A 25,185-nucleotide genomic window follows, 5' to 3' on the forward strand; every position below is an offset into this window, starting at 1 on the left:
TCTCACCCTAGAGACGCTCCGCGGCGCGGCCCCTCCCTCCGCTGTCTAAGTGGAAAAAAAAAAAAAAAAAAGTCACACTCCCCCCCCACCCCCACCCCCGCCCGTGCTCGGCAAGCCTGGGGCAGCCCGGGCCGCTTCCGGGAGCGGAGGCGCGGCCCCGCGGGCCGGAGGAGGCGGAGGCGGAGGCGCAGGCGGAGGAGGAGGCCAACATGGCGGCGCGCAGGGCTGGGCCGGGCCGCCGCCGCGCCTGAGCGCCCCACCACCCTCCCTCGGCTCGCGGCGTCCACGCCCGCGCCCAGCCTGGCCCGGCGGCTGCGGAGCGCGCAGGCCGGCAGCGCAGGGTGCCGCTTGGGCGCGGGGGCGGCGCGGAGGGAGCGCCGCGCGGCGGGCCAGGCCGGGGAGCCGCAGCTTCGCCGCCCGCCGGCCGGCGCGGCCCGGAGGCCCGAGCCATGGAATCGGAGGAGGAACAGCACATGACCACGCTGCTCTGCATGGGCTTCTCGGACCCCGCCACCATCCGCAAGGCCCTGCGCCTGGCCAAGAACGACATCAACGAGGCCGTGGCGCTGCTCACCAACGAGCGGCCGGGCCTCGACTACGGCGGCTACGAGCCCATGGACAGCGGCGGCGGCCCGAGCCCCGGGCCCGGCGGGGGCTCTCGGGGCGACGGCGGCGGTGACGGCGGCGGCGGCCCCTCACGCGGCGGGAGCACCGGGGGCGGCGGCGGCTTCGACCCCCCGCCCGCCTACCACGAGGTGGTGGACGCCGAGGTGAGGAGGGCGACCGTGACCCCTCGGGAGAGGCCACTGGCTGGAATTCCCTGGACAGGGGAACACACCCCGCTGGGCTGGGAGTGCGGAGGGCGTGTGGGGCGGGGGTTGGCTCGGAAACCGAGGGAATGGAGCCCCGGACTCGGCGAGGGCGGAGGTCACCGGGCCGGGGTCAAGTGGGGAGAGGGACCCCTAGGGGAGGGGCTGACTGGGCTTTAGGGACGCAGGGCAGGGCTGCGCCGCAGGGTGGGGAGGGGTCTCGTGGGCTTTGGGCTAAGCACGCCGCAGGGCCGGCGGGTCGATGAGGAGGTGGAGGGTCCAAGCCTAGCATCTGCGATGGGCGGCGAGAACTGACGCGTTAGCCTGGAGTGTGTGATGGGGAGGACTTGTGTATTTGGGGCCAGAAATGGGGTACTAGTAGGCTAGGCTAGGGTCGGCGATTTCGTGGCATGGGCTTTCAGTGAAGGAGTGGGGGAGGCACCAGGTTCAGAGTCAGAGAAAAAGTGGGATGGGCCAGCCAGAGTAGTGGCCTTTGCTAGGGTCAGGGGAGGACTGCTGGGGTTAGGAATGGGGTTTGGGTTTTAGTGAAGGACCGGAAAGAGAGAAGATTGGACAGGGTCTAAAAATGAAGAGGGACTGGACAGGGACCGGGAACGACAGGAATCGATACAAGGTGGGGGAGGGGGCTAGCTGCAGTAAGGTCTGGGTTGGGGAGACCTACGTTAATAAGGCCAGGTGGGGATTGGACCAAGGAGGTTAGAGGTCAGAGGCGAGGTCAGGAACGGGCGCTCAGGAGGCCTGAAATAGGAGGATGAAGCTGGGACCAGGTCTAGGTAAGGGGAGTACTGGTCATTGGCAAGGTCAGAAATGAGAGAAAACTAGAGGTTTTGAAAAGGGACTGCAGTCATACCGAGGGTGCTGTGCAGAGGGACAGGGAACAGGGTGGGAGAGACATGGGAGAAGTGGAGGAGTCTCTTAAGGAGAAAGGGCCATCTAGGCAAATGGCTCTGATCACAGATCTCAGGTCTGGGTGCAGAAAATCAGGCCTGTTTGGGATGTGAGCAAAGAACATGGGGAAGAAAACCGACTTTAACCAATTTTAAAAAGGATCAACCAGAAGCACTAGTGCCTGTGAAATCATTGCTTTGCAGAAAAATGGCAGCTCATGTCAAGAATTTTGGTCATATCCATTGGATAGTGCATTTTGGGTGGACAAGTAGAACGGCTTGGCCTGATCCCAGAAGAGCTCAGAGCTCAGATTAGTGGGCTTGTGTTTTTAAATAGAGGTATGAATTTGGGTAATTCTTAAGCTAAGCCTTCTGAAAGAATTTTTCCTAAATTATGTTCCATCCTTTTAATTACATGCTTTTGCAGCAGTCACTTAGGCTGAAGTAGCTTGGAAAAGAAGGTGGCACTTCAAAAAAACAGGTTTCTTCACAAGATTTCTTAAGGTTCCCAGACTTACACTTGATTGATTACCTTCAGTTACCCTGTAACTTGGCTGTATCATTGACTAGCATATGAAAGTAAAGATTGTTATTACTCCTCATTTGGGACAACAATCCCCCATAATTAAGGAACTGTACTTAAGTCACTTTAAGAAATGAGCTTCTCTTTGCAAGTCCCCATCACTCCTCTACTTGCTTATTCCAGTTTTGACCCAGTTTTGAAATCAAGAAACCCGTTGCTTTCTCTGAAGGTATTGGTATAACTGTGAAATGCAGCGTACCCTCATTTTGTGAGAAATTGTATTCTTTTTTTCTTTTGTCACACCTTTTCATTGCCTGTAATTGAAAAATCAAATTAAATAACACTCGGTGGTACTCCCGACATTAAGTACAAGGAAATGGGCCTGGCTTCTTTTCACGTGAATGACGGGCTGAGGAGTTTGGTTTCAGGTAAAATCCCGAGAATCTGTCTTTTTGAAGAATTATGTCAAGTTTTCATTTCCTCCTGACCTGTGGATTTGGCCTGGGGAGACGGCACCATTTGAGTTTGAGAGCCCAGGAGGGGCTGGTGGCTGAGGCTGTTTTACCCAGAAGCATATGGGCAGACTACAGGCAGGCACTTCACTGGCACACAGGAGCCTGGTGAGAACGTTTAACCCGATTTCTGCCTGTACTCTACAGATCTCCTGCCTGCCACCTCAGCACCTCACTGGTTGGTCATCCTTGCTGTAGACATTGGGAAACTGAGGCTTTTGATCCTGGGAAATAGGACAGGGTGCTGACTGTTGTTGAGCATCTCCAGCATGTCCGGCACTGTACTGGGTGCTTTATACGTTCTTCTAGCCCTCAGTGAGATAGTTCATAACATCACCGTTTTAGAGATACGATTCACTGGTGGCAGTCCGGATTTGAGCCCGAGCTCTTTGACTTCAAGGACAGTGTGCTTTTTACTCTGCTCTACTCATGGTTTTAGGATCAGATTCATTTTAGGATAAGAAGGAAAAATAAAGAGGAGGAGGAAGAAGACACTTTCGAGGCTGCTGAACAAGTCTAGGAATGAGATGGCAAGCACCGAATCATGGCATTAGGGGTAGAATGATGGGTGGGATTTAAAGTGGAAAGCTTTAGAAGTTAGTAATTTGTTCAGCTCCTTTGTTTAAACAGACGGCCTGGCAGGGCCCAAAGGGGAAGTGACTTGTCCCCACAGAGCCAGTTAATGGAAGAAATGGGACTAGAACTCAGGCCTTCTGCCCGCATGGCCTATGCACTTTCTCCCTCCCCGCTATACCTTTCAGGTGAAGAAGGGTCAGGATGTAGCAGTGGGTTAACGGGGAGGAAGAGAAGGGAAGTGTAACAAACCTGGTGAAGTTTGTCCACTATTGTATAATCCACCTGTTTTATTTCTTAAAAAACGGGTACCTGATTTTAAATTACATAAAGTTATTTTTAATGCATAGGAGATTTTGGTTTTAGTGTTGTCTTCAAAACATTTGGGAATAAACAGATTAAAATATAAATGTTAAAAATAGAAAAAAATGACTATATTTATACTTATCATTTGGGGACAGGTAGTAAACATTCAGTGCCTTCCATGTCCCTGAGGGGGTGGGAGTAGGGTAGTCAACGTGAAGGTTACATTCTAGTGGCTCTCAGTGCAAGCCTCTCATTTACAAGAAGTGACTTCCCAAGGTCATGTAGTTAGTTAGGTAAATCAGTTTAGTAATTTGGGCCCACGCTGTAATTAGGATTTGTTTTAAAATTAAAATTTGGAAAATAAAAGCAGTTAACTTCTGATTCAGAAAAAGCAAGAAGAATGAAGATAAAAAAGCCCAGTCGTCTAACAGGAAAAAAACCCTAAAACACCCACATATCTGACAGAACACATAAAACCACTTAGAAAGCCACCTTTTCAATATCCTCCAATTAAGGAAGGTGTTGCTTTGCACACATTGTGTTTGGTCGTTACCCCTATTGTTGGATAAATGTAATTCATGGTCTCAGTGTCTGGAAGGCACTTTGAGAAGCTGTCCAGTTTAGATTTTGAATAGCATTACTTCAAAACCTGTCCAAGGCAGATAAGAGTTTGTTCTATAATTTCGGAGAATGGAATCTCACAGCTGCTCTGAATAACGTATCCAGATGTTTAACACCCCACTCAGAATTCTTCACTGTTTCTTACTCTGCTGGCCACTGCTAAGGGCATGCCTGCTGGTTCCGTCCTTGACAGAGGTGGGAGAATCCGTCGTTTAAGCTGTGTGATCCAGTTCAGGGGATCAGAAATCAGTCAGGTGCTGTTGTGGGGATCTTACACAATTTAACAGTTATGTAACTTATTCATTATTGTCTTATTTTTTAGAAAACACTGAAATCGATCTTTTTTGCAAGGAGATTTCAGTTAACAGCTAGAAATACCTTTCTTAGCTGTTTAGTTCTGTGATAATTAATCTTCCTACAAGTGACATTTAATACTGTGATCTAACAAATATTGGGAACTCTTGTTTTGTTCCCATTTTAACATGGACTTTCCTTCTTGAGGTATTTTTTCAGAAGTATTTCCAAGATTTTATTGCTTTTTTGTTTTTTTTAGAGGCCCAGAGTTGGTTTGCTCTAATATATCTAAATCACCTTAATTTGTAGTTCTTTAACTTACCTCATTTCTGCCTCTTTTTCTTTCCTTTGATAGTATGTGGTAATTATAAATGAATTAAAATTTTAATATCAGTACTTACATTAAAGTTCATATTAAAATTCATGTTCTTTTTTTCCTGAAATAGAATAATCCTAGTACATTTGAGTGTGGAATAAATATCAAGTAAATAAATTTTAGTCATTAGTGATTTGAATACCTGACCTTACAAATCGTGGCTTACTACAATTTGATAAATTAAAAAAAAAAAAGAAAGAAGAATCCATTATTAAGGTTTTAAAGTAAAAAGTGAAATAATTCCAAAAAATCAGTTGAAAGTGCTGAAATAAAAATAGGGAATCTGCAAGGTTAATTAATTAGCATAGCCTAATTTTTACAACAAGAATTTCTTTATAATCTAGTATATGAATCTCCTTTGGGAATTAGGTCTATGAGTTCATCTAACAGTTGAATTCTTACCTTGTAATTACCTGGCCACATACTGTTAGAATAAGTGTAATTGGCATGAAGGAAGTACCTTTTGTATGTTGGCGAGTATAGTTCTAGTGAAATCATAGTGGGTAGCAACAGTTTTATACACCGTAATGCCGTTAGCTTAAAACCAGTTGCAGTATTAGAAAAGTAAATTTTTTAATGTTTTAACAATTTGAAGAAAGGATTTCAACTTCAGTTTACAACTTAAATAGCAGACATCAGTGTACTTTTGTACTTGCTGGCCAAATATCACGTGACATTGATTTTATTGGAATCCAAGTGTGAAGATGAAAATTTTTCACTTCTCTTAAGAGCTATTGTATTTAGAAAGATTTAGCCAAATAATACTTTTTATATCCGGAGTTCAGTTTTCCAGGAATTTTTTCCCAATTGGAACACCAGAGAGAAATAAGTAAACACGTAAATACATAAGATTGAACCATTTCAAAACACCCGCACATATTTAGTGCATTCGCCTAAATGCGTTTCACTTATATATTGTTTTAACTTGTTTGTTTTTTTTCCTGTAGTTCAAATAAATTTTAATCTTAGGATTCCTATCAAAGTAGAAGTGGTGGATTAGAAGGGTTTTGTAGCAGTCTGGACACGAGGTGATGAGCATTGAGAAAGCACGTTTGATAGTAGTGAGAAGTCACAAGCAGCAGCTCAGTGGTTACAGAGGGGACAGGAAAACTTTGAGAGCGGACCCAAGCAAAGCAGGCCAGCCGGTGTGTATGGGGCCCTATGAAACAGCTCTGTGTGCCTCACGACCCGGAGGAGAGCTGGCTTTAGTGATGCCTCACCCAGGAAGGGGTTCCAGTACACTCTGTTTAAGAAGGGTCAGGAGTGTGTGGTACAGTTTAGCCAGGTTTTAGTTCTGAAACAAGAGAATGAAAGAAGAAGGTTGGGCGCCTAAAGAGGTAAGCTTCAGGTACTTGGGAAGTTCAGACCCAACGGGCGTTTCCATCTAAGGATTCCGGATTGCTCAGGCCGTGCTTAGAAAGTTGTGCTTTGTTTTCAAAAGAGTAAATGTTTTATCTCACCTTCCTTCTGGGGAGTTTAGTTTCTTTTTAGGTTGTAATTCTCATTCTCATTATTGTAGGAACTTTTAGTGTTTAGTATTGGAACTTTTTTTAGAATCACGATTTATGAACATTATTTGTTAGCATATCAGTAGGAGGCATCATTTATTGTTTATTGTTGATCATCTCTAGGGTGAATTTTTGGCAAAGTATTTTGTACCCTTTTTGTTTTTATGATAGGTTTATGAGTTCACTTCTCTATCTAACAGTGGGAAACCTGGCTTCCATCATTGGTGGCTTTTGTTTTTTATTTGTGCATGTAAGGGAAGTGGAATCCACTAGTTTTACCAGTTAACTTTAAGCCGGTTAATGAAACCTATAACCGTAGATTTGGTTTATTTTTGTTTGTTCTGGAGAGAAGAGCTAAACACAATTAAGTAAAAATTTTATTCTGATAACCTTTCCAGAAATTGAAATGCTTCAGCCACAATGCAGAGGTCTGTGGAATCTTTTCCCAGGACTGAGTTGAAGATTTGATTTTTCCTCTAACAGATAAATAACATCTTATGTGCTCCCTCCCCGCCCCCCCGCCCCCGTCCACCTCTCCCACCGCGAAGTCTTCTCACTTCTAAAGATGAGCTTCCTTGTTCCAACTCCCAGTTTGCTTTCCTGTCGTATCTCAACCAGTTATTTGTGTTATGAAATTCAGTTGATGCTATTTGAGATGCTTTAGGTTTAAGGTGTTTATGTTAGGGATATTTTATTTTTAAAAAAACTTAGTAAACAACATGGTACATTCTTTATCAGTAGGTTTCCAAAATGATTTCTGAAATTAAAATCTTTTTCAGAAAGACTTACTGGTCAGACATTCTGTTGCCAAGATTTTTCAGTTTCTGCTTTGTTTGCTTTTAGAATTTAGCTTTTTATAAAACAGGTCAGCAATTTTTTTTTAATTTTTTCTTTTTTCCCCTCTTTTTATTTCTCACCCCTGTATTGTCAGTTTTGGTGGAAAATTGAATTGCTTTCTGAAACCTGTAGTTGGAAATCTACAGTGAAGCATTTGGGTAACAATTTAAAATATATTTCAGATCTTAGAACAGATGAAGGTGTTCACTGCAAATGGCAATTTCATCTTGCAATCGTTTAATTTATTCTGTATTCTTTATTTTCTTTTCTTATCGAATAGCCTTTTAATTCTGACGTAAATATCTCTCCTGCCCCTTCTGTCTATCCCCACTGTTACTACCTGGCTTTGTTCGTGTTCCTTTCTTACTTTTTCTCTGTGCCATTCACTGGCACCAAAATGATCTCTCTACGATGCAGATTCTAATCACGGGATAACCTTGCTCAAAAATGTTTGGTGCTTCCTCATTTTCTGTAGGTAAAACCCAAACTTATCTTTCAAGGTCTCCATACTTATCCATCTGGTCTTATCGCCTGACTTCCAGTTCCATGCTCTCCCTTGAAGTTCAGGGGCCATCTCTTGGCCCACTCTCACCCCCAAGCCCCAGTTTCCATCTGCCTGGCTAACCACCAATTCATTCTTCAAGGTGAGCTCCAGTGCCATATCTTCTTAAGGTGAAAGTAAAGTGGTGATCGTATTTTAGTTAAAAAAGATGTGTTTCCCTTATATGTATCTGTCTTCCCATTAGGCTTGAAGAATGGGACTCTTTTTATCCCCGTGACTCTGGCACCTCGGCTCACAGTATTTGATTGGATAGACAGACAACTGAATGAATGGATGGAAAGAAAATTTTAAATGAAATCAAAAGTTAAATGACAGTTTGCAAGAGCATTGCACCAGTGGTTTGGGAGGTGGTACATTTTGTTCAGGGTTCTGTTGCCTGCTAACTTTATCATTGGGCAAGTCAGTTTGCCTCCCTGAGTCTCAGTTTTCCCATCTATAAAACGGAGGTCTTGGACTACACCTGTGGTTATTTTTTTTGTTGTTCATTCATTGACTTCTTTGAGAAATTGAAAGCTATGAGGCCTCTCAGAAAATATACACACTTTATTTTTAAAGTAAGCTAGTGCTGAAGTATTAATACTATTATTTTTGGGTGATGGGACCACAGATGATTCTATTTTTTCATTTTTCATGAGCTTCTAAAAAGTATATAAACTTTATTTTAAAAGACCAACAAACCTATGGTGTTCATTAAAATGAAAGTATCTTTAAAAAAAAAAAAGACTTAAGTATTTCATGAGTCTTAGGAAAATTTTGCCTAGACTCCAAAATTATTTTAAAACTATTGAGGAAAATTAAATATTAAAACGATTTAATTTGTGTTTTATCTATTCGAAATAGATAAAAAAGGGTACTGCTTCCTAGCCTATCACTGGGAACAATTTTCTTTTAACCTAGAATTCATATTTGATTATCTACTTATTAGATAGTTTCCATTTATTTCTAGTTATAAGAAAACTGTGGCCTGGAAGATGTGATTCAGTAGGACTTTTCAAATTTGAGTCAGAGGTTAAGCTTTAATGGAGTTTCTACTTAGTTGCTTTTCCTGCGCTGCTCTTCTGCATGCTCCCCCCTGCCCTCGAGTACCTTAGAGCATTCTGCCTTGTTAATTGGTTTCAGGATACTCTTTTGGATAACTCCAGACTCCAGTGTGTTTTAATTGGCCTTTGGATTACCTGCCAGCTTTTAAAGACCCTCAAAGGTCTGTGACTATATTTTGAAGACAGGCTGTCTTTAGAGCAGAGGGGTTTTTGTTTGTTTTGCTTTGCCAAAGGTGTGGGTTAGAGGTGCACGTCTGGCCAGCACAGCCTTCCCTTGTCACCTCTGTTTCCTGTGACCTAAGCAGTGTTGCTCAGGATTGCTGGGCTCTTGGTAGGCTCCAGACCCAATCTCATCCATTGTTTCCAAGAAGCACTCCACTCGCTTGACTGTTTCTGTCATTTATATATAATGTACAGTACTCTCTCATGTCTTTTTGCACATTTTTACGAGGGTGGGATGGCTATTTCTGACATTCTTATTAAATGGAAAATCATTAAAGAGTTCTCAGAATAAAAACTCTGTATTTATATGAAATAATGATACAGTTCAAATTCCAATGGTAAAAAATAGATATTAAACTAAAACTGTTAGAGCAGCAGAGTGGTTATTAGCCCATTTAACAACGTAGCCATTCTTTCAGTAGGTTTTTATTGAGCACCGATTGTGTGCTAGGAACTGAGCTAAGTGTTGGGAATGTAGTGGTGAACCAATCACACATAGTCCTCTCTCTATTATAGTTTCAAGGCTGGTAGATTTCTTGTGCTCTAAGTGTAATAAATTGTGATGTTCTAATTCAGAAACCAGAGGCCTTGAAGAATTGTGGGTTAAATATGAAAGAGCTGACATCTATCAAAAGCATTTGAATAGTGCCTCAAGAATTTTTTGTGATGTAATTTGATTTGTAGTGGTGTCCATTGCCAGGAAACCAAGTGCTATTTTTCTCAAGTGATACTTCTTTAGTGCCACGGAATGTACCGAATTTGTATTTATTTACTTGTTGGATTTTTAATATTAGTAGTTGGTATTTCTCTCAACTAGTGTCTCCTCTAAGAATGGCACTAATTATTTCAGTCAAATGCTGTTACTTTTTGTCCTGAAATCATGAATGTATATGTTTTTCTCAGAAATGAGAAATTACTCTAGGAGCTGGTCTGATTTCAGGCTAAACATCCCTTGTAATTGTCAGTAATACAAAAGAAGCTATTTTAAAGCAGGAGCAATGTGGTTGGTTTTAGAAAGACTTATGATGATAGAAATAGCAGTAACCCTGTAATGAAAACTTGTCTGGGATTAGTAACATAAGGAATCCTTAGTTTATTATTAGTGTTTTGGTTTTCGTGGTCAGTTTTACGCTGGAGTGGACTGTCTTTGCTAAATAATACTTTAAAAATATTACTAAATTTTCACTTTGTAAGATTTACTCTTCATGGTATTTGCTTCGTTTGAAATGTTTTGGTGAATTATAGTAGCACAGGTCATCCTATATTTCATTGGTTTGTACATAATGTTTGTTTTTGAGCAAATGGCAGTTATCTATTGAGCAGTTGGTACTGTTGGCAGTGTTGAAATTATGCCAGGCCAAAAAAAAATTTAGATAGATAGATAGATATAGATATAAAATTTGTGCCATGAAAATAATTGGTTCATGTTATGTGTACAGATATACTGACATCTGTAGAGAACATCAGGCGGGTCCTATTTGCTATTCATTACGTTGACGTGTTTATGGTTAGAATATAAAACATATCCGTGGTAGAGAAATTCCAAGCATTTGTTAAGGGGAGATCAAAGGTGAGGATCAGTGCAGGATTACCAGGGATTCACCCAGTTCATATTATGATATGGGAGACGAGTATCAAGAATACGTAGCAAGATACACTTTATAAAACAAAAAAATTATCTGTAGAACTGAGACTATTTCCTGCCTTCCCCTCTCCCTATTCCAAGCAACAGAAAATTGTAAATTTAAGGATTAAAATGGGAGATTTGTTCAGAGCTGGACAGACCACAGGGATCGTATGGTGTTAAAAATCTTGCCAGTTTAGGGATGAGGACCTTGACCCTGGATCATTAGCAAAGTCAGGAAGAGATCCTAGCCTTCCACCTCTCGAGGTGTGTTTTGTGTTCTTTGCCAGGCTTTGTGACATGAGAAAGTCTGACTGCAGATCATCTTTAATACATCCTTCCCCATAAACTCACTGTATTTGAATTACTACCATTTCCTCTGTTAGATATTAGTTTGGGTTAAGTGGGCAAAGTTGACATTTGATCCATTTTTCCGCCTCAAACTTTTTATCTTGCTTTCTCATTCAGCATTCTTTAATATCCGTGGTTACTGATGTTTATAGAAGGTGGTAAAGTTGAGGAAGGGAGGGCTGAGCAAGTGCTGTCTCTTGTGAAGGTGCGCGTCTGTCCCCTTAGCATCCTTGTGCAGCTGACAAGGAGTAGTGAACTCCTGAGTCTACCCACAGTTGCACCCGTGCGTTGGGTACTTAAAAATAAGCTTCATAGTCAGTATTCAAATCTCTTGAAATGGTATACCGCCCAATTTGTCTTTTTTAAGTGTGTATCTTTTACTTCCTTAAAATTTTTTTCTCTGTGTATTGAATACAATGTTTATTATAAATATCAACTGGGATGTATTATACACTTGTAGGTTTGGAATTAAACATTTCGAATGATAACTTGGAAAGGTATTAACGTGCCAAAAACATAACCTTGCCTTAGATGGTATCGTTTCATGAATACAGAAATAAAACATAGTGTATATTGATTAACTCTTAGAGAATAACTTAAAAAAATCAGCTTTAAAATACGCCAGGTGTTTGTTTTTGTTTTTGTCTTTTAATGACTCCTTGCCTATGCACATGCCTTTTTTTCGTACCCGGCATGTCCTCCTTGTTCCTCTTTCCCCTTCTCTTGCCATATTGGGACTATGGAAGTTAGTCCACAGCGCTGCTTATGTGACATCCACGTGATCCCTGCTCTTGATTCTTCCTCTACAAAGTAGATTTCACACAGTCTCGCGGTTGACAGAGATAGGTAATGAACACTGTCCTTACTTCAGTCCGGCCAGTCCCGGGGCACGCCACATGCTACCATACCGCATGCACTGTCGATCACGTTTGCTAACGGCTTGCTAGTAGGGCTTGATACCTTCCATTATTTTTCCTCCATTTATTCTTCGGCTCTTCTGAGTTAGAAGTCCCTCCTTGACTTTGAATAGAGACTTACGTTCCTCTGCGGCGGCATTTATCTGTCACCTTGGAATTATTCATCTACTTGTCACCCAAACTGAACTGTGGGTATTTTGAGGACAGGGTCTGATCTTCCGCATTTCCCATGAAGTTCAGGGTAACACTTGACATAGGAGATGAGAAATTAAATGAAAGAATCTGATATGGAAAATATGGAGTTTGCATCACCATTCTGGAACACATTTTCCTTCATTCAAGCGTATCACGTAGCCTCTGAAAGCTAATCTTGCCTAAAATAACCTTCTCTGTAGCTTGAAGGCAATAGCAACATTTTGGTAGTCGTTCTGGAGCAGATTTCTGTTGTGGTATTTACCTTGTTTCACCATTTGTGGAAAGGAACTTTCTCTGAACTGTTGCCAGTCATTAAAACGGGCACCGTGTTGGACACAACACATGAAATTTGAACTTTGGTACTCAGTACCACTCCCTGTGCTTTATAAATTGTTCTGTAGCTCACACAGAAAAATACTGCACACAGGAAAAAACATGATGGCTGCTATAAGAAACAAACCTTTTTTTAGTCTTAGGTAGGACTGCTCGCCAGTCTGTTTTTAGAGAGTTTTGTTACATGGCTTTGTTGAGCTCTACTTCAGTAAGGAGAAGATTATTGCAGAGATTGTCATTTTTGGAGAAGAAAGGGAAAACCTGCTATCAGTAGAATTAAAACAGAAAGCTGATTTTTATTGTTAGTTTTTGTTTCAGTTTGTCCTATTTATTCGTTTCATTTATCACTATAATAATAATGATGTTATTATTCATCTAAGCAAGTTTATTTTGCAAGAAAGCTATTAAGATGTTGTTCGTTTTTTACCCCTCTTTTCTCACCCCAGTGTGGAAAAAAAGAAAAAAAAAGACGTGTAGAGGGGAAGTAGGAGGAGGAGAGAAGCAGTAGTATGGGAACCATTTGTTTAACACTGAACAAATATTTATTGAATGCCTTTGGCTCTAGTCTGGCCTCTGGTAGCTAAAACAGTTCCTGCTTTTAAGGAGTTTACAGCCTATTGCAGTGGTTTTGAATGGTGGGTAAGGATGGCCAGCACCAGATCAGAATCAGTTGGGTTGCTTTTTCAGAATAGCTTATCCCCAGCAGAGCCTCCAGCTATCCCAGGAGATTCTGCCAGAGTGGAGAGTATTAGGTAAGAGTACTTAATAAAGTGTTAGAAAAGGTACATGTTCTGTGGTCAACTACAGATCTAATGTGGATGTAATTTGATTTGTATATTAGCTGTATTTCTCCCAAGTTTTCATCTTGAACAATTTCCAACCTACAGAAACAGTAGTACAATGAACACTTGTGTACCCTTCACTTTGATTAAACATTTGCAAACATTTTATCACATTTGCTTTAGCTGTCTCCTCTCTCTCTCAAAGCACAGACCCATACAGAACTGCACACACACACACACACACACGTACACTTTTCCCCCCTGAACCTCTTGATGATACGTTATAAACATCATGACACTTGACTCCTAAATACTTCAGTATGGCTCCCCTAAGGGCAAAGATGCTCTCCTACAGACCACAATACCATTATCTCAGCAAGCGAATTTAACAATGATATATTAATATTCTCCATTACTTAGTTCATATTTAGATTTCCCCACTTGTACCAAAAATATCCTTTATAGACATTTTAAAATATAACCCAGGATTGAATCAAAGATTATGCATTGCATTTAGTGATTATGTCCCTTTAATGTCAATTCTAGAATAGTCTTTATATCATTTTAGCCTTTTGAGACTGACATTTTAAAAAACAGCCCAATTCTCTTATTGTATTTTTAAAAGATTTTATAATTGAAAAATACACAAGGAAGTTTTATCATTATATTTTAAGGTAATAAGGAAAACTGAAGAAAAGTATTAACTTCTTCGATGGCATAATCTGTTCCCCTTTAGTGTGGCTGTACTTTCAGTCATCTTTATTCTGACTTTTATAGAATTTTAGTATTTTTAGAACCAGAAGGGATCTTGGATCTATAGGTTAGCATTTTCACTTTATAGATGAAACGGAAGTATGGAGATACCAAGTCTTGCCTGAGAATGTAGTCTCAAAATGTTATAAGCTCCTGGTCACTGGACATCTTTAGGCAGAGGCTCTGGAATTTTCTGGGGCTGTAGAAGAGAATTAGGTATCAGATAAACGCTTAGACATGGGAAGTAGGATGGAGACAGGGTGTAGCTCCTGTTATTGAGTAACACGATCTAACTGGGACGCCAACCCTGTGAGTAGATAAAGCTTAACACACCTCAGTGACTGGTGTTTGGAAACAGAGGAGGGCACTTTAATCAGGCTACACTCTCCCTTTGGTGGCAGACCCTCACACACACAGTTCTCTGTGCCTACAATCCCTTCCCCTTCTTTTTTATTTCATAAGGATTTATTAGGTGCTTAACATCCATCCATTCACCAAAATTTATTGAGCCTACTCTGTATCAGGGACTATTGGAGATAATGCAACAAACAAAACAAAACTTCTTCCCTGGCGAAGCTTATATTCTCGGTTTGGGGAGGCAGACAACAAACAGGATAACTAAGTAAAGCATGGAATGTCAGCTGATAAGTACTATAAAGAAAAATAAAGCAGGGAATGGAGGGGCGAGTGCTCGACTGGGGTTGGGTATGGCAGGGCTGCTCTTAAAAATCAGTTATTCAGGGAAAGCTTCACTGAGAAGGCCATACTTGAGCAAAGACCTGAAGGGGGTGAGGGAGCAAGCTGCATGGTTGTCTGAGGGGAAAGCACTCCCAAGTCAGAGCTCAGCAAACTTGTTCTGTAAAGGGCCAGATAGTAAATATTTTACGCTCTGCAGGCCATAGAATCTCTCTTGCAGCTACCCGGCTCTGCCATTGTACTGCCAAAGCAGCCATGGATGGCATGAACCAGTAGGGGGGGGTCTATGTTCTGATAAAACTTTATTTACAAAACGAGAGAGTGGACAGTGCTTTGCCAACCCCTGCTAAGCACAGGGACCACGTAATGCAAAGGCCCTGGTGGGGAGCATGGCTGGCAGGCTCAAGGAGCAGCAGGCAGGCCAGTATGGCTGGAGCTTAGGAAGGAGGGGAAGAGCAGGAGATGAAGTCAGAGCTGAAAGAGAGGGCAGGTCCTCACGAGGGCCTCAGAGGCAACTGTGATCACGCCTTTTTGTCAGAATGAGGAAGGCAAGCCTGGAGGGTTCTGAATAGGAAGATGACAGGATCTTGTGGGAAAGATCCACTTTGTTATTGGACATATTAATTTAAGATGCCTATTAAATACCCTAGTGGAGGTGTCAAAGAGGGAGTTGGATGGATGCCTGGAGTCTAGGGAAGATGTCTATACTGGAGCTAAACTGTAGGAGCCTTCAGCTTAGAGATGGTATTTAAAATCATTAGACTAAAGGTGCCTGGGTGGCTCAGTCAGTTAAGTGTCCGACTCTTGGTTTCTGCTCAGGTCATGATCTCAGGGTTGTGAGATTGAGCCCCGCGTCGGACTCCATGCTCAATGGGGAGTCTGCTTGAGATTCTTTTCCTCTGCCCCTCCTCCCACTTGCGCACACATTCTTTCTCTCTCTCTGATAAATAAATAAATCTTAAAAAAATAAAAATAAAACCATTAGACTACGCATTCTCAAAAGGGCTAGTAGCACTCCAAAGGAGACAAAAATTAGCTCTTGAGGGGTGAAAAAAATCTTAGCTATTATATGGTTTGCTCCAAATCTCCACCCTACCCAGCACAATTTTATTCTTCAGTATTTAATTAACATAGATGGGATGATTGGGGGAAGAGTGTTGAAAAACCTCCTTGAAGGAGTGATAGTGAAGACAAGGTTGAGAAACACCACCTGCACAGTTGAAAATCCACACGTAACTATTGACTCCCCCAAAACTTCACTCCTAATAGCCTGTTGACCTTAACTAATAACTTTAAGAGTTGATTAACACCTATTTTGCATGTTATATGTGTTATACACTATATTTTCACAGTTAAATAAGCTTAGGGAGGAGATGTTATTTCAAATCATAAGGAAGAGAAAACACATCGACAGTACTTACAGTATTTATCAAAGAAATCCATGTATAAGTGGACCCATTCAGTTCAACCTGTGTTGTTCAAGGTTCAACAATATAAGATGACAACTTCTTGTGAAAACCTTGTTTCTATGTAATCTAAATATATGAATAACCACTAAGAGCTATTAAAGAAAGGGACCGTGAGAAATGTCAGCTTTTGTAGAAAAGTTTGGAAATTCTCTGCTACTTATAACAGAACGAACATGAATTCCAAGAAAAATAATTTGGAAACAGGCTTGAGACACAGTGTATTAGTAACATGGGGACTGTCTGCATGCTTGTCCATCATCTCTTTTTCCAAGAAGCGTTCAATATTTTAGGAATCATTTTCTCTAGTCTGAAGTAACAGAAGGAATATCAGATCTGCACATCACTGTCTCTGAATTACTTTGGAAAATACTTAATAAATAAGACTGACAATCTCAAGATTTATTGAATGTTGTAAATTCATGACTTGGAAGGGCACCTGGGTGGCTCAGTTGGTTAAGCGTCTGCCTTTCGCTCAGGTCATGATGGCAGGGCTCTGTGATGGAGGCCTGCATCGCCCTCTGCTCAGTGGGGAGTCTGCTTCTCCTTCTGCCCCTCCGCTCACTCTCTCTCTCTCATAAATAAATAAAATCTTAAAAAAAAAATAAATTCATGACTTGGAATCAAATGTTCATGTTTTCATGTTTTTCCTTAAGTACTTGACATGTACGATGCGATTTGTTTATTTTAGATAAACTATTTTTAGAAATCATGGAGAAAACAATTTGGCATCTTCATTTTTCTGAACATTAATCAAAAACGTAGACACTCTTTTGAGTACATTGTTGGCTAATAAAATAGCTCAGTATTGAATTTAGTATTAAGAGAAACTTGATGCAGGTTGCCAGTCTCCTCTCCTTTAAGTTGAATAATTTTCTTTATCTGTCTTTGTTGAGTCATTGGGCAGATAGGACGTTATCTCTAACAGGCTGGGCCTACTTCAGTAGGTTCTGCTTCTTTGAACAAAGAAGGCTTAAATTTTAATAATACATCCTTGTTGAATTCAAGACTTTTTTAAAACTGGAAGGTAGTTTTCGAAAATAGTAAACTCCATTATTAACTTAAAAGCTTGTGCAATGCTATTTTAAAGCTCATTCGCAAGGGTTAAGTAAATTATATTATCCTGTATACTCTGCCACCAATTACGGTAGTGCCTATATTTACATTGGTTTATCTGCCCTTTTCAAATCATCAAGTTTCTGGATATGGGTAGGGACATATATGAAGATACCTAATTGTAAATATAAAAGGAAAAATATTTTTGTTAAAATAACCTACTTGTTCAATCTAAAGATTTTCGCTAAACTGTGGAGGTAGATTTACGCTATATAGTGACAGCATTTGCCAACTCCATGAAACAATTTCTAACTTTCCTTCCAACTCTCTAAGTTGGAAATACTTAGTACTGAGTATTAAGTTGCCCTTTTAAGTAAGTAAGTAGTAGATAGTAAGCCTTATTCTGAACAGTTTGCCAATAGATGAAATTATAATCACAACTATTTGAATTCCTAGAAGGTTTATAGCACTATGAAGTATTACGGGAGTGACAGTGGCTTTGTTTATATTTTCATTTGTATTTTTGGGTGTAAGTAAGATTATTTAGGAAATAGCCTAAATTATGTCTCCAACAATGTTAATTGTTTTGATTTTAGTCCTAACTGGCCTATTTAGAAACCATAATTTAACAACATTAACTCATCTATTACTTTTCTCAGGTGACTAAATAAATACACACGATTCAGTGTTATTAGAAAATTTTCAGGTTAGGGGCACCTGGGTGGCTCGGTCGTTGGGCATCTGCCTTCGGCTCAGGGCGTGATCCTGGAGTTCTGGGATCGAGCCCCACGTCAGGCTCTTCCACTGGGAGCCTGCTTCTTCCTCTCCCAGTCCCCCTGCTTGTGTTCCCTCTCTCACTGGCTGTCTCTCTCTCTGTGTCAAATGAATAAATAAAATCTTTTAAAAAAAAAAAGAAAAATTTTCAGGTTAAAAGTGACAATCAGGAGTTGTTCGCAAGCTCATTTCTCTATTGCCTTAGTAACAGAATTGTGCATCTCTAACAAATGCTGAATTTACGTAAGTGTTGTAAAACATCTTTTAAAATTAAGTATTTTAAAATTTTACCTGAAATTGATGGAATATCATAATAAAGACATTGCTTCAAGTGGTTAAAAAGGCTGAATACTGAATTTTATTAATACGCTTGAGAACTAATACTGGTTTTGAAATAGTACTCTCCATAAGCCTCTGTCTGGAATACTGGTCTCCGTAAACTTCTTCAGCTGTGTACACACCCCTTCCACTGCACATGCGTGCACAACATCCGCAGGCTAGCTTGGATGCCCCCCGCCCTGCTCTGCATTCACATTGTCCTGCTCTTTAAAGACAAGAATGGTGTCTTAATCTGTGTCTCCAGTGCTGAGCACCTTGGCTGCAACCTAGCAAGTTTTTGATAAATGTATTTCTAATCCGTTTAGAACCAGTAATCATTAATGGTTACCTGGGTATCATTTGGATTTGGCATCTAATGAGAAATTAGTATAGTATATTCCTTCGTTCTTATTAAAAGCCCAATACCGTATTTCCCTTGGGAGCTATTTTGCAGTGGGACAATTCTGAGCTGCTTTGCGTGTGTTCTCTTGCTCGAGAGGTACTTTTTGCCAAGGACAGGCTCTACTCAAAGCAATGACTCAAAATATTAAACCAACCTGAAAATGGGTTCATGTCACTATTTCCTCCTCTCTCGTGATTCCCTATGTCTGTGTGTTGGCAGCAGCCTCCTCAGAATGTAATGCTGCCCCGTATCATTCATTAACCCTACTCTACTCCATGTGTGGTCTCTTTTTTTTTACCGAGGTCAAGAATGTTCACTGCTTAGGAGGCAACATGAAATTTTTTGCCTCTTAGATCTCAAGTATATTATTTTTTAAATTGCTGTTTTAAAACTGTCAAATGGGCATATGTATCATTTGTATAGATCATTAGGTACAACTCCGTGTTTTGAAATTCTTAGATGTATTTATATACTTATTCATGTTTAGTGACTATAATCATTGAACTCCTTCTTGTTAATCAACTTTTTAAAATAACAGCCTTACTGAGATACAATTCACATACGATAAAGTTCACCCTTTTATTTTTTTTTATTTATTTTTTTTTTTTTAAAGATTTTATTTATTTATGAGACAGAGACAGAGACAGCCAGCGAGAGAGGGAACATAAGCAGGGGGAGTGGGAGAGGAAGAAGCAGGCTCATAGCGGAAGAGCCTGATGTGGGGCTCGATCCCATAACGCCGGGATCACGCCCTGAGCCGAAGGCAGACGCTTAACCACTGTGCCACCCAGGCGCCCCAAGTTCACCCTTTTAAAGTATGCATTCACAGAGTTGTGTAACCATCACTACTCTTTTAGAATATTTTAATTGCCCCCAAAAGAAACCTTATGTCCAATAACAGCCTGTCCTTTTCTCCCTCCCCCCATCCTGTGGCAACCACTCATCTACTTTCTAAGCGGGTGGATTTGCTTATTCTAGACATTTATATGAGCAGAATCATACGGTATGTGGCCTTTTGGTCTGGCTTTTATTTATTGTAATGTTTTTGAATATCTGTCATGTTGTAGCATGTATCAGTATTGTGTCTGTCTTTAGGGCTAAAAATATGCCATTGCATGGATATACCATATTTATTCATTCATTAGTTTTGGTGACATTTGGGTTTTTACCACTTTTTGATTTACTCTCACGAGTCCTGCTGTGCACATTCATGTGCAAGTTTTTGTGTGGACGTGTGTTTCATCTCTCTAGGGTGTATCTGGTAAATATGTCAGTACAGTTGCTGTGTCCTGTGGTAACTATGATTAACTTTTGAGGAATTGACAAATGGTCTTGCAAAGTGAGTGCACCATTTTATGTATTAGGCTTCCAATTTCTCTACATCCTCACCAATACTTATTTATCTTTTTAAATTTTAGTCATTCTAAAGTATGTGAAGGTGGCGTTTTTTAGGGTTTGATTTGCATATCCCTGAGGACCAGTAATACTGAACATCTTTTCATGTGCTAATTATTGGCCACTTGTATATCTTCTTTGGAGAAATGTCCATTCAAGTCGTTTTTTGATTTTTGTTTTTGGTAGGCTGCATGTCCAGCGTGGAGCCCAGCGTGGGGCTCGAACTCACCACCCTGAGACTGAGACCTGAGCTGAGATCAAGAGTCGGATGCTTAACCGACTGAGCCACCAGCTCCCCTGTTTGCCCATTTTTTATTGAGGTGTTTGTCTTTTTTGTTATTGAGTTGTAAGAGTTCTTATTTATTTATTTGTTTGTTTGTTTTTAAAGATTTTACTTAATAGCTCTTTTTTAGATAAAAATCTTTTATCAGATATGAAATTTGCAAACATTTTCTCCCATTCTGTGATTGTCTTTTTACTTTCCTAATGATGTCCTTTGATGCTTTTAGTTTGATGAAATTCAAATTTCAACATTTATATATTTTTTCTTTTGACATTGTGTGTGTGTTTTTTTTTAAAGATTTTATTTATTTATTCGACAGAGATAGAGACAGCCAGTGAGAGAGGGAACACAAGCAGGGGGAGTGGGAGAGGATGAAGCAGGCTCCTAGCGGAAGAGCCTGATGTGGGGCTCGATCCCATAACGCTGGGATCACACCCTGAGCCGAAGGCAGACGCTCAACCGCTGTGCCACCCAGGCGCCCCTGACATTGTGTTTTTGGTGTCCTATCTAAGAAATAATTGCCTATCTAATAATTATCCTATCTAAGAAATAATCCACGGTCCTGTAGATTTATTCCTGTGTTACATTTTGAGTTAATTTGTGTATGAAGTAGGGGTCAAGTTTCATTCTTTTGCTTGTGTATATTCAGTTGACTCAGCACCACTTGTTGAAAAAGGCTAACCTTCATTGAATTGCTCTTATGCCTTTGTCAGAGATTAATCAAATTGTATTATCACCCTTGTTGAAAATCAGTTGACCACAAATATAAGGGTTTTGTATTTTTGAAATCTCAATTCACTTCCATTGATCTGTACCGGTACCAGATTGTCTTGATTACTATAACTAGTACATTTTAAAAGTGAGAAGTAGAGATCCTCAAACTTTATTCTTCTTTTTCAAGATTATTTTGGCTGTTCAGGGCTTTTTGCATTTCTCTGTGAGTTTTAGAGTTCACTTGTCAGTTTTTGCAAAGAAGCCAGCTGGAGGGGCGCCTGGGTGGCTCAGTCAGTTAAGCACCTGCCTTTAGCTCAGGTCATGATCTCGGGGTCCTGAGATCACGTTCCGCATCAGGCTCCCTGCTCAGCGGGGAGCTTCCTTCTCCCTCTGCCTGCCACTTCTGCTTGCTTGCTCTCTCTCTCTGACAAATAAATAAAATCTTTAAAAAAATAGAAGAAGCCAGCTGGAATTTTGATGCTCATTGTTTTGAATCTATAGACTTAATTTGGGAGTTACTGCCACCTTAACAATATTAACCTCCAATCCATGAACATGGGATGTCTTTCTGTTTATTTAGGTCTTCTTTAATTTCTTTGCCGTGGTGTTGTGTTTTCAGTATATGAGTCTTGTACTTCCTAAGCATTTTATTCTTTTTGATGTTATTGTAAATGGAATTGTCTTAATTTTATTTTAGGATTGTTCATTATTAGTTCATTATTAGAAATACAATTGATTTTTACATATTGATATTGTGTTCTGCACCTGCAATCTTGCTGAATTCATTTATTGCTTCTGGTAGGGTGGTTTTATTTTTTGGTGTATTCCTTAGAATTTTCTGTATACAAGATTGTGTCATCAATGAATGTAAATAGCTTTCTTCTTCCTTTACAATATGAACGAAGGCTTTTTATTTCTTATCTTGCCTAAGTGCTCGGGCAAGATACTCCAGTACAGTGTTGAATGGAAGCTGTGAGAACAGACATACTTATTTTTCTTGACTTAAGAGGAAAGCATTCAGTCTTTCACAATTAAGTATGATGTTAATTATAGACTTCCCTAGATGCCTTTTATCAGGTTGAGGAAATTCCCATTTTGTTGCTTTTTTTTTTTTTATCATGAAAAGATGTTGGATTTTGTGAATATTTTTTCTGGATCTGTTGAGATGATCATGTGTTTTTTGTCTTTTATTCTGTTGTGTAGTATATTGATTGATTTTTGTGTGCTAAATGAACCTTGCATGCCTGGGATAAATCATACTTGCTCACGTGTGTAATCCTTTCTATATACTGCTGGATTTGGTTTGTTAGTTTATTATGAAGGATTTTTGTATCTGTATTCATAGGGATATTGGTCTGTCCATAGTTTTTTGTTCGTTTTTTTCTGTGATATCTTTGTCCATTTTTAAAACTGTGGTAAAGTATACCTAACATAAATTTACCATTTTAACCATTTCCAAGTATAGTTCTGTGGCAGTAAGTACATTCCATTGTCCTACGACCATCACACCATCCATCTCCAGAATTTTTTCATCTTCCCAAACTGAAACTCTGTACTCAGTAAACAGTAACTTCATATTCCCCACTGCCTCCAGCCCTTGGCAACCACCATTCTATTTTCTGTCTCTATGAATATGACTGCTCTATTTTACCTCATATACATGGAAATACAGTATTTGTCCTTTCGTGACTGGCTTATTTCACTTAGCACTGATGTCTTCAGGGTTCATGCATGTTGTTGTAGCATGTATGAGAATTTCCTTCTTTTTAAAGACTGAATATACTATTGCATGTATATACCACATTTGGTTTATTCATCAAGCATCCATCATTGTGAAGTATCTTTGTCTGGTCTTAATATCAGAGTAATAATGCCCTCCTAAAATAAATTGGTAAGCGTTCCCTCCGTTTCTTTCTTTCTTTTTTGGGGGGATGGGGGAGAGTGTGAAGGATTGGTGTTAATTCTTCTTTAAGAGTTTGATACAATTGATCTGTAATAGCATCTGGCCCTGGGCTTTTCTTTGTGGGAAGCTTTTGATTACAAAGCACTCCATTTTCTTGGTTATAGGTCTTCTCAGATTTTGTTTCTTCTTGCGTCAGTTTTGGTGGTTTATGTCCTTCTAGGAATATATCCATTTCATCTAGATTATCTGATTTGTTGGCATATAATCATCAATGGTATTCTTTACAGTTGTTTTTATCTCTGTAAGATCAGTGTTGATATTCTCTTTTGTTCCTGATTTTAGTAATTTGAACCTTCTTTCTTTCTTGGTCAGTCTGGCTAAAAATTTCTTTTTTTTTTTTTTTTAAGATTTTTTATTTATTTATTTGACAGAGAGAGACAGCCAGAGAGGGAACACAAGCAGGGGAGTGGGAGAGGAAGAAGCAGGCTCCTAACGGAGAAGCCTGATGTGGGGCTCGATCCCAGATCGCTGGTATCACGCCCTGAGCTGAAGGCAGACGCTCAATGACTGCGCCCCATAAAAATTTCTCCTTTTTGTTGATTTTTCAAAGAACCAACTTTTGCTTTTATTGTCTCTATTTTTTCTATTCTTTTATTTATTTCCACTCTAATCCTTATTATTTCTTTGCTTCTGCTTCCTTGGGTTTAGTTTGTTCTTTTTCTAGTTCCCTAAGGTTCATGATCAGGTTATTGATTTGAGATCTTTCTTCTTTTTAAAAAAAAAATTTTTCCTCTAATCATTGCATCATAAGTTTTGTTATATTTTAATTTTCATTCATCTCACAGCACTTTCTAATTTCCCTTGTGATTTTTTTTTTTTTGACCCATTGGTTATTTAGAAGTATCTTGTTTAATTTTCACGTTTTTAGATTTCCCAAATTTCCGTTGCCGTTGATTTCTAATTTCATTCTGTTGTGGTCAGAGAACACACTTTGTATGATTTAATCCTTTCACATATTTTGAGGCTTGTTTTGGCACCTTACATGCTCTATCCTGAAGAGTGTTCTGTGTGCACTTAAGAATGTATATTCTGCTGTTATTGAGTGGAATATTCTATAAATGTCTTTTAGATTTAGTTAGTTCGTAGTATTATTTAACTCTTCCATATCCTTGTTCATCTTTTATCTTGTTCTATTACTGAAAGTGAGGTGTCGAAGTCTCCAGCTATTCTTGTTGAAGTATGTATTCTCTCTTAAATTCTGTCACTTTTTGCTCCCTTTACTTTGAGTCTCTTTTGTTAGATGCCTACATTTTTATAATTGTTATGTCTTCCTGATAGATTAACCCTTTATCATAAAAAATTCCTTGTCTTCAGTAACATATTTTCACATGATACCTGTTTTTTTCTGATATTAGTGTAGCCAGCCACTACAGCTCTCTTGTGGTTACTCTTTTCATGGTACGTCTTTTTCCATTCTTTTATTTTATCTTCCTGCTCTTTTGACCTTTTTTTATCACTATGAAATAATCCCTTTTTATCTTTAGTAGTATTTTGTCTTAACTCTAGTCTGATACTAGTATAGCCACTCCAACTCTTTCATGTGTGTACATGATATATCTTTTCCATCGTTTTATTTCAACTTCTTTGTGTCTTTGAATCTGAAGTGCATCTGTTGTAGATATCATATCGTTGGATCGTTTTTTATTTAATTTTTAAATTTTATCTCTTTTTTAGAGAGAGTGTGCACATGCAAATGAGTGGGGGATGGGGGTGGGGGCAGGGCAGAGGGAGAGAGAGAATCCTGAGCAGGCTCCACACTCAGTGCAGAGCCCAACATGAGGCTCAATCTCACAACCCTGAGATCATGACCTGAGTTAAAATCAAGGGTTGGATGCTCAACCAACCAAGCCACCCAAGAGCTCCTTGTTGGCTCATTTTTTAAAATTTATTCTGTAGATCTCTACCATTTTCATTGGAGTGTTTGGTCCATTTATATTTAACATATTATTGATAATTATAACTTAATTGATAAGACAAATTTACTTCTGCCATTTTGCTATTTGTTTTCTATGTCTTAAGCTTTTTTGTTCCTCTAGTCCTCCATTACCCCTGTCTTTTGTATTAAGTAAAT

The 25,185-nt window shown here is 39.8% G+C and overlaps 1 protein-coding gene across 2 annotated transcripts in view; it reads left to right on the top strand.

Moving 5' to 3' along the window:
• The first annotated feature begins 372 nt into the window (after window positions 1-372).
• The window catches only part of USP24 (ubiquitin specific peptidase 24), a 132,880-nt gene continuing 108,067 nt past the window's right edge, over window positions 373-25,185 (top strand). For both annotated transcript variants that reach the window (XM_026498002.4, XM_044383841.3), the window contains exon 1: window positions 373-770. In XM_026498002.4, the coding sequence (XP_026353787.2) occupies window positions 450-770 (321 nt within the window). In that variant the 5' untranslated portion in view covers window positions 373-449. The remainder of the gene's footprint in view (window positions 771-25,185) is intronic.

This window comes from Ursus arctos, unplaced genomic scaffold (assembly GCF_023065955.2).
Source record: "Ursus arctos isolate Adak ecotype North America unplaced genomic scaffold, UrsArc2.0 scaffold_12, whole genome shotgun sequence".
NCBI classification, from domain to species: domain Eukaryota; kingdom Metazoa; phylum Chordata; class Mammalia; order Carnivora; family Ursidae; genus Ursus; species Ursus arctos.